This window comes from Scyliorhinus canicula, chromosome 4 (genome assembly GCF_902713615.1).
Source record: "Scyliorhinus canicula chromosome 4, sScyCan1.1, whole genome shotgun sequence".
Lineage (NCBI taxonomy): Eukaryota > Metazoa > Chordata > Chondrichthyes > Carcharhiniformes > Scyliorhinidae > Scyliorhinus > Scyliorhinus canicula.
In genome coordinates this window covers 234,827,324-234,837,501 of record NC_052149.1, presented here as the reverse complement: position 1 = coordinate 234,837,501, position 10,178 = coordinate 234,827,324, and the positions used below count along the sequence as shown (strand labels likewise).

Sequence of the window (10,178 nt, the reverse complement as noted above, 5' to 3'; positions counted from 1 at the left end):
GTGGTTGTACACTGAGCTTCATTGCAGGGCAAAGCTCTATCGTAGGGTTTTATGAATAAAGAATCAGTCCTCGGCAAATTTGGAGGTAAATACACCGTGTAAGGTTTTATTTGGAGTCCCAACTTAGATTTTATTCAAAATAAACAATTTGGAAAACAAGATATCACAAGGCTTCCATCCTCAAGGACAGTAAATGCTAAATAGTCAACACCACCAGTCCTTTTCTTAGCGATCACCACTTTATTTTTTGCTTTGAGCCTTAACTGCTCCTTTTTTGTTGTGTTTTTTGGCAAACCGCATGTTTCTCAGGAACTTGGGATCTACTCCTTTCAGTGGTTCAAATCGATAAGACTTGGGCTTTTTGATCCCTGTCCTGTGCCACTTGCTGGACTGATTGTGGTTGGTGTGATTCTTAGATTTGGCCAGGACTCTTTGCTGATCTCCTGCGGCCTCCTTCTCCACCACCAGCGGCTATACGGAAAAGAAAGGCCGGCCGCCAAGAACGCCGGGATTTAGTGGGCAGTGTGCTTTCCTCCAACCTTCCCCCAGTCCCCACACTGTGTAATGTTGACCGTTACGAAGAGTGATGGTCTGGCTTTCTCCAAGGTAATGAATACTTTCCCTTGGAGTATGCCTCGTATTGTAGCTATCTAGTGCGTTTATTAACGACAAACAAGATGATCACAATCGCAGAAAAGATAAAAGATGTTGTTCCCAAAATATGATTAAATACAAATTAACATTCGAAGAATATTCAGTTCTTGGGCAGGACGCGGAGGTCTGTAAATCTTTCATTAACATTGCCCATTATTGAAAATAGAATGAACACTATAGTCGAAAGGCTTGTTTCCTCGTGGCCCTTCACAAGAATATTTAGGTGCTATGCAGTGCGATCTTCATCACTAAGTGACCGAGCTAGTTTGATTTCTCTAGAGTTAATCCCTAAGCAAACTAGAATGGTGTCCGTGGCTCCGAGTAATTTAATGGGAAGCCGAGCAGCCTGACCAGAACCTGCATCTACACACGATTATTTTGATTACTAAATAACCTGGATAACCTGCCTGAGGTACCGCCCTCGGTGTAGTTAATCAATTCCCTGTTGGAGGTGCAACAATTATGGGACTTTTGTCGTTTTGGTCCAAAATAATTACAGTGATTGTAGTGCTGCCACTCAGCTTAGAAATCCCGTTATCCTTTACTTCAATGCCACGCTGGAATCGTTTTAATTGTTCATAGTCAAAAGGACGTAGACAATCCACGTTACCACCATTCGAATGAATATAGATATAAATAGTGCCATGTAAGAGTCCCTTTAAGAAATGAGTGTTTCTCAAATGGCAGCAGTGATGTGAGTGTGTGGGTGGAGCTGAGCTCTCTTTCTGTCCTTCACTTTCATTTTGAGCTGAAAAGCTGCTTTGTGGCTCTGTTTAGTTTCGTTTTAGATTTGGAGAAGCTGCAGTCACAGCAAGATGTGTATGAATCTCTGCAAGCTATCGAATGTTCACTTGGTGATTTCAAAGTGGTAACTGCTCTAAGTAGAGAATTTAAACCTGCTGCCCTTCTGTAAAAAGGGTTTCTGTCTTATGCATGTTAAACGGAAAGATTTAAGAGTTACGTATAGAGTACTGTATTCTTTGGAAGCTGTATTTGCATTGATGGGTGCTAAGATGTTCACTGTATGTTTATAAAATGTTAACTGGGTTCATAGAATAAACATTGTTTTTCTTTAAAAAATACGCTTAGTTCTCTGTTGCACCACACCTGTAACTTGGCCCGTGTGTTCCCCATAACCAAAATCTATTTAAAGTTGTGGGTCAGGTGAACTCCATGATACACTTTGGGGTTCTCTAAACCCTGGACCATAACAATAGGAACATAAGCATCTCGGTTCTGGTTGCCCACAATAGATTAGAATATGTGAGAATTCTGTCCAAAATCAGGATCCAACTCTGTAACTTTAAAAAAAGAATTTCACGGAGCATTGCTCTCCTTCACGTATACGGTATATAAATGTTGCGTAAATATTGGTGCATTAATACACCGCAATAGTTTGATTTGTGTACAGAGACGGCACCCAGCGTCCCAAGCTACGATTGATATGTTGTAAAAAGAAACAATTTTACGGTCCAGTATGCTATCGATAATGAACTTATATTGGTTCTTCACTGATGGTTGGAGTTGAAAAGGTATGCCCGAAGCCCTTGACAACAAACTCGCCCATTTTCTCCATAACCTATGTCAGTTACACGAACGAAAGCTATGACGGTATCCAGTGCTGCATCTTCGGGATCGTGTTGGATACTGAGGTCACTTTGACCTCGGGAGCGTTGTTATTGACAACATATTATTTAACCCTCTATCTTTGTACTCCCTAATTACTTATAACAGGGCAGCACGACAGCACAGTGGTTAACAAAGTTGCTTCACAGTTCCAGGGCCCAAGGTTTGATTCCCAGCTTGGGTCATTGTCTGTGTGGAGTTCGCAGGTTCTCCCGGTGTCTGCGTGGGTTTCCTCCGGCTGCTCCGGTTTCCTTCCGTAGTCCAAAGATGTGCAGGTTTGGTGGAGTGGCCATGATAAATTGCCCTTAGTGTCCAAAAAGGTTAGGTGGTGTCACGGAGATAGGGTGGAAGCGTGGGCTTCAATATGGTGCTCTTTCCCAGAGCCGGTGCAGATTCGATGGGCTGAATGGCCTCCGTATTGACTGTAAATTCTATGATTCTATGATAACCATCCACAAAACCTCCAAATGCCATTGTAAACGCCGGCAAACATGAAAACCTAATTTTTCCCTTGCAGAATATGGGTGCAAAAGCAAATTGCAGTTATTTGTCTGCCTGTTCGAGTCTGGTCAGAGATGAAGAAGGGCGTCGATCTCTCGGAGTAAATACACTTTCTATTGGTAGACAGCGTCACTCAGAGTCCAGCCAGTTACCTTGTCTGTTTCGTTAAAACAAGATTGTTTCAGAGCACATATGCACCACACTTAATTGTGCACAGCAAAATGACACTGACTTACGCAAAATAAATCACAAGCTACCTATTATATTTATTTATTAAATATCTAGCATTCACCCTTGTTAACGTCATAGTGTCAGAGAGGTCTACAGCACATTAAAAGTACTGCTGTCCATCATGGCTGTGCCATTCAAAAACAAACACCTAATTATTCTAATCAAAAGATGAGTTATTGTTGCAGGGTTCCTGGCCTCTGAGCTACATTTGAAGCTATGGTATTTATATGGCTAGTCGCGTTCCCTTTCTTACCAATGGTAATCTCCATGATTTTGAAAGTACGGGATTTGGCGATGCGAATGGCAGTGAACTTCGAGGTCAATGGTTACATGTTCTTTTTTTGGAGATGATCGTTGCCTTACACTTGTCCAGCACAAATGTTACCAATTGCCAGCCCAAGAATGGATAGTGTCCCGGTCTTGTTGAATTTGGACAGGGTTGAGTTGAGAACTGTGCAGTCTTCGACGAACACCCCTATTTCTTTATTCAGGTAACGGTGACAGATTTCCTTCCCTAAACGCCAAGAGTGAACTAGATGCGTTTTTACGACAGTCGACCATGGTTTCACTATAGATTTTTTAACATTAAATTTGAACCCGGGTCCTCAGGAAGTAACTCTGGCTCTCTGGATGACTCGTCCAGTGACAATATCACTACACAACAACCTTCCCTGCAAATCATTGGATTGAGAGGGTGAGACCCACGCAGATAAGGGGAGAATCCACACAGACAGTGACCCGGGGCTGGGATCAAAACCGATTCCTTGGGACCATGAGGCAGCAGTGCTAACCTCTGTGTCACATTGCCGTCCTTAAACCTCACTATGTCTGCCCTTATGATGGAAGGAATTCAGTCGTTGAAGATGCTGAAGATGATTCGCCCTGGAAAACTATCCTTAGGAGCTCCTGCAGGGATGTTCTAGAACTGAGATGGTTGGCCTCGATCAACTATAAACATCTTATTTTAGCTCAGAATGATTCCAACCAGCGCTTCCCTCCCTCCCCGCACCACCACCACAACCCCAATTTCTTCGAATTTTTCATGGATTGCTTGACGTCACACTCGGTCAAATAGTACCTTGATGTCAAGGGTCGGGACTCTGAACTTATGTTCAGAGCTCAGATATTTTGTTCGCATTTGAATCAAAGCTAAAAAGAGGTCAGAACCGATGTGACCCTAGAGGAACTCAAAGTGAGTGTCACTGAGATGCTTATTGGTAATCAGGTCCCACTTGATTTCACCGTCAAAACGCCCTTCCATAATTTCTTGATGGTCGAGAGTTGATGGGGCGGTAATTGGCTGATTTAGATTTTTCCTGCTTTTTATGTCCAGGACACACAATGACAATTGTCCACATTTATGGGCAAATGCCAATTTTGCAATTTTACTGGAACAACTTGGCAAGGCAACTCTTGGAATATCACGTGTACTGAATAAAATTGGCTAAATGCTGGCATCCGTGATGCAGAGAACCTGCAAATGAGCTGAATCATCAATTCCCACTTCCCGCTGAACTTTGTTGCAAATATACTGACATGCGCAAATTGAGTGCGGATGGGAATATTGGGAGTGCAATTCTCCTACGACTGATGGCCCACAGCGCCTCATTAACGCCAGACTTGTTCAAAATCAATCACGATGAGCACAGTGATAGTGTCAGACAACGCAATGGAGGCATCCTCAATGGGAACACAAGACAGCAACTCCAGCAGGACTGTGCAGCTGTTATCCTACATATATTGTCATAGGCAGATCTATCTGTGGCTGTAATGTTATTCTGGTTCAGGTCAACTCTGTCACTTGCTCTTGTTAGCTCGCTCACCAGCTACTACAGACTCAGTATGGGAGCCATAGCTTTTAGGATTTGGAAAGCTCGATCTGTGGTGGGTGTACCGAGAGACTCTTTATGATGGACATTGAAGTCCTCCACTCGGAGTACATTCTACATCCTTCCTATCTTCAGTGCTTCCTACAAGTGGTGCTCAACATGGAGGAGTACTGCTTTATCAGCTGAGGGTGTATTCAGCAAGGGGTTGCTTATCCTTGTTTGACATGATTCCATGAGATTTCATAGGGTCGGCAGTGGATGCAGAGGATTCCCAGCGAAACTCCTGCCCGTCTGTATACCGCAATTTTCTACTTCTGCTTGGTTGATCCTATTGGCGGGGCAGGTTGTATACCCAGGAATGATGAGGATGGTGTACGTGAGATTATTTGTAATGTATGATTCTATGATGCTGGACTAACTTGTGGAAGAGCTCTCCTAATTATGATACAAGCCCCAAGATTTTAGGAAGCAGACTTTTGCTTGTCGACGGGACTGTGCTTGCAAATTACATACCTTTATCTAGCTTGATCATAGAATCATAACATTTACAGTGCAGAAGGAAGCCGTTCGCCCATCAAGTCTTCACCGGCTCTTGGAAGGAGCACCCCACTTATGCCGAAGCCTCCATCCCATCCCAGTAAACCCACTTATCCTTTTTGGACACTAAGGGCAAATTAACATGTCCAATCCACCTAACTTGCACATCCTTGGACCGTGGGAGGAAATCGGAGCAGCTGAAGGAAACCTATGGAGACACGGGGAGAATGTGCAGACTCCCCACAAATAGTAAACCAAGTCGAGAATCGAGCCCTGGAAACCTGGAGCTGTGAAGCAACTGTGCGAACCACTGTGCTAACATGCTGCCCACGGGTGTTCCTTCCGGTTAGATACTTTCGTGCACAACCGAATGGTTTGCTAGAAATCTCAGAGACTATTAAGAGTCAACTATTCAATCTCGAATCACAGGTATACCAGACCAGTTAAGGTCAGCTGCTTTCCATCCTTAAATGCCTATAGTGACCACTGGCTGGTTTTGACAATCAGAATGGTCTCATGGTCATCATATGACGTCTCCTCCCAGATTTCCATTCGATTTAGGTTTCACAGTCTTCCGCGATGTATTTGATAGCAGGATACACGAGCATTCCCCTCGGTCTCAATTTTTATTTCAATGAAAATACGACTCTACCATATAAGGCCTTCCGCCTCTGAAGTTATATATTGCAGCTCACTGGAGACCACTAGAAAAAAATACTGCGGATTGATAAACCGGCCGCCCCTCTCTGGGCATCGGCCTAAGTACCCGATCTAATCTTCAGTAGACCAATGGCTTCTTCAATAGTGACTTCGGTAGACACATGTCAGATATTAAAACCTCAACACTGTTGCGTGTGAATATTCTTCATAGGTGTGAGTAGCACGTTTTGTTCACTGCCCTTGCAGCATGGGTGTCGAAATAGACTTGTGTCACTTGTGAGACACAGGGAGAAAATGCAACCTCCGCACAGGCAGTGACCTAAGTCGGGAATCGAACCAGGAACCCTGCCACTGTGAAGCAATAGGGCTAACCGCTGTGCTGCCATGCGCCAATGGTTATGATTATGCTTATGAGAGAATTTTCTGATTAAGTTTATGATTATGATTATTGTTTTATTTAATTATGATTATGAGAGCACCATTAAGTAACGATTAATATTTATTTAGCTCAACATCAAGTATCAAAGATCCGAGAAGTGGCAGTATTGGCTCGTACCTCTGATATCTAACACAGACATGTGGGGAAATTTTGAGGAATTTGGAGGAATCTGGTCATGAAAGATGTCCTCATTCAATGGAACAGATAGAATTACGCCAACATGATAAAGGAGATAGTGTAGCATCTAAAGGTTATGTAAATAATGTGATTTGATTTATTTGCAATAAATCTGTGCAAACGAAATCACAACGCTGGAATTTAGATCAGCAACGTGTTGCAGGAAGTGGAATGCATAAAGAGTATTTGAGAAAGGAGCCAAGTGACAAAACAGTAGCCAGATTGAAAGTGCAAAGTGAACGCTCATATTGTATCAACATGTTCAAAATAATTCCTCCGAGCAGCCAAGTAAAAAACAAATGATGGAAGAACTTCAGGATTATGCTCTCAGAGGAACGACATCCCTTATTCTTCCACTGAAATAGATAAACGAATAATAATAATCTTTATTGTCACAAGTAGGTATATATTAACACTGCAGTGAAGTTTATGTGAAAAGCCCCTAGTCGCCACATTGGGCGCCTGTTCTGGTACACAATGAGAATTCAGAATGTCCAAATTACCTAACAGCACGTCTTTCGGGACTATGGAAGGAAACTGGAGCACCCGGAGGAAACCCACACAGACACAGGGAGAACGTGCAGTCTCCACACAGACAGTGGCCCAAGCCGGGAATCGAATCTGAGACCCTAGAGCTGTGAAGCAACGGTGCTAACCAATGTGCAGATGTTGGGAGACACTAGTGTAAGTCAGCACACCAGTGACGTTAATGGAGGAACGACATTAAATGGTGGTGTCCACTGATAAACCGGTTCCCAATATATAGCGTTGGGTGAAAGAATGAATTCCGAAGTGGCGAGATTACGCCTGGAGTAGTGCATAAAATCTCATTTGCAGAACTTTATTTAATCTTTGGAATAGATTGGCTGGCTCAAATAAAATATTAATTTCACCGATGATATTGAAACAACCAGTGGAAAGTAATGAAACTGAGATGCCAGAGAAGTAACACACTGGATTCCACCCTGATCGTGTCGAGACTAGATCCAAGACCAAAAACAATAGGCAGGAAGAGTAATAATCAATGAAAAAATGAGATGAGTATACATTAACTTACCTGTCCGAAGTTTCGAAAACCTGAGCAAAAAGGAGGAATGTTTAAAATGCTTAGCCCATCTTCTTCGTAGAAGTGAAACAGGATGATTCTGCGATTAAGGCACTGTACTAAACAGCCTATTGAAAGACTGTATCAGAACCAACACCTGAGTGTTATTATTTATTATTATTTATTTATATGTTGTTATTATTTCCCGTACCAGCCTCCCCGGACAGGCGCCGGGATGTGGCGACTAGGGGCTTTTCACAGTAACTTCATTGAAGCCTACTCGTGACAATAAGCGATTTTCATTTCATTTCATTTCATTAACTGCACTGTGCTAATTTATGACGAAACTGAAGCAGTCAAAAACCAGCATATGAGTACTGGGCAGTGAATCATTAGCTATTTCACCTGAGTATCGTGATGAAATGTTCCATTTGCTTCACGAAATTCCAATGGCAAGTCACTTAGGTATTACTAAAACACAGGAAAAAATAATTCGACATTTGCATTGGCCAGGATTGCATAAAAATCCTGTTAAAAGCTGTGAGACATGTCATACGTTTCAAGTAGCCTGGAAGAACGAAACAGCGAATAAAACCTGCACTTTTACTTTGAAGCTTTACGCAATTCGAGGAGACACAACCGGAGTGAGACACATCCAGAGTGGGATTTTGGAACTTGGTAATTTGGTGCAGTCAGGAAAGGTAAGTCTAATTCTGCTGTTTTTCAGTTAAAAGTGCAGTGTGTAGATTAGTGTCCTATTGGCTGAAGCTGCCCCCACCCTAATTGCTCAGAGGCAGTTATCTGTCAGTCACCTAAGGCCTTTTTAGGGGCACAAAGGTGCATATTGTATTCTTCTCTTTGAAGCTTAAGTAATGTGAGTCACCCTGGTTAGCTGAGGTCTGTATAAAAGACAGACAGAAAGCGCACTCAGTAAGCTTTGCACAAGTTGAGGAGACACAGCCGGAGTGAGACACATCCAGAGCGGGAATTTGGAACTTGGTAATTTGGTGTAGTGAGGTAATTCGGTGCAGAGTGGGAGAAGATGCTTTTTCCCTACTGTTTTGTTCTATCTCTTTCTTCTGGCCTGAAACTTTAAATCGGCAGGGAGAGAACCAGAGAGCATCTGAGACCCTGTGTGAGTTCTCCCAGTGAGCAAGTGAAGACACAGCGAGAGTGAAGCACAACCAAGAGTGAGTTTGTTAATTTGAAGCTCTGTGGGAATACAATGCTGGGTGGGGACGGGGTGCTTTTTAACCCTGGTGAGTAGTTTTTCTTTTCATTGTCTAATTTATTTATTTTATGTTTCGTTTTTTGTAATTGTAGTTGTATAAGTTTACCGAAGTTTTATGACATGGCAGGAGAACCCAGACCCGTGTCATGCTCCTCATGTGCGATGTGGGAGCTCAGGGACACGTCTACTGTCCCTGGCTCCTTCACGTGCAAGAAGTGTGTCAAGTTGCAGCTCCTGTTAGAGTGCTTGATGGCTGTGGATCTGCGGATAGACTCACTTTGGAACATTTGCGATGCGGAGGACATCGTAGATAGCACGTTTAGCGAGTTGGTCACACTGCAGGTGAAAGTTACTGAGGGAGATAGAAAATGGGTGACCAAAAGACAGAGCAAGAGTAGTAAGGCAGTGCAGATGCCGCCTGTGGTCATCTCCCTGCAAAACAGATATACAGCTTTGGATACTATTGAGGGAGATGGCTCACCAGGGGAAGGCAGCAGCAAGGTTCATGGCACAGTGGCTGGCTCTACCGTGCAGCAGGGCAGGAAGAAGAATGGCAGGGCTATAGTGATAGGGGACTCAACCGTATGGGGAATAGATAGGCGGTTCTGTGGACGCAATCAAGTCTCCAGGATGGTATGTTGCCTCCCTGGTGCAAGGGTCAAGGATGTCTCGGAGAGGCCGCAGGGCATTCTGCCGGGGGGGGGGGGGGGTGAGGGTGCACAGCCAACAGACGTGGTGCACATAGGCCCCACCGATATATGTTAAAAACGGGACGAGGTCCTATAAGCTGAATTCAGGGAGTTAGGAGGTAAACTAAAAAGTAGGACCTCAAAGGTAGTAATCTCAGGATTGCCACCAGTGTCACAAGCTAGTCAGAGTACGAATTTGAGGATAGATAGGATGAATGCGTGGCTCGAGAGATACTGCAAGAGGAAGGGATTCAAATTCCCGGGGCATTGGAATCGGTTCTGGGAAGGTGGGACCAGTAGAGACCGGACCGTCTGCACCTGGGCAGGATTGGAACCGATGTCACGGGTGTGGGGGGGTTACTAGAGCTTTTGGAGAGGGTTTAATCTAATGTGGCAGGCGATGGGAACTGGTGCAGGAAGTTGGAAGGTAGTAAAATAGGGACAGAAGCAAAAGGAAGTGAGGTGGAAAGTGTAAGGCAGAGAAGCTAGCCAGTGATACCTATATCCCATGAGCGAATTAAAACAAATTATAATGATTTGACGCGTGAATTTTGGTTAA

At 43.7% G+C, this 10,178-nt stretch overlaps 1 protein-coding gene across 1 annotated transcript; it reads right to left on the bottom strand.

The window, feature by feature from the left end:
• Positions 1–225: 225 nt before the first annotated feature.
• Positions 226–9,235, bottom strand: LOC119964289 (60S ribosomal protein L29-like). Its single transcript, XM_038793565.1, has 3 exons — positions 9,208–9,235; positions 7,712–7,731; positions 226–471 (listed from the first exon to the last, which is right to left on the bottom strand). The coding sequence occupies exons 1-3, from the start codon at positions 9,233–9,235 to the stop codon at positions 241–243; spliced, it is 279 nt and encodes a 92-aa protein (XP_038649493.1). The 3' UTR covers positions 226–240.
• Positions 9,236–10,178: the final 943 nt, after the last annotated feature.

Bases quoted from the DNA above. Each gene is read 5' to 3' on its own strand.
- LOC119964289 (XM_038793565.1), bottom strand. From the start codon at position 9,235: ATGTCCTCCGCATCGCAAATGTTCCAAA. The intron at 7,732-9,207 runs GTGAGTCTATCC...CTTTTTGCTCAG, and splicing joins CGCATCGCAAATGTTCCAAA to GTTTTCGAAACTTCGGACAG. The intron at 472-7,711 runs GTAAGTTAATGT...TTTTCCGTATAG, and splicing joins GTTTTCGAAACTTCGGACAG to CCGCTGGTGGTGGAGAAGGA.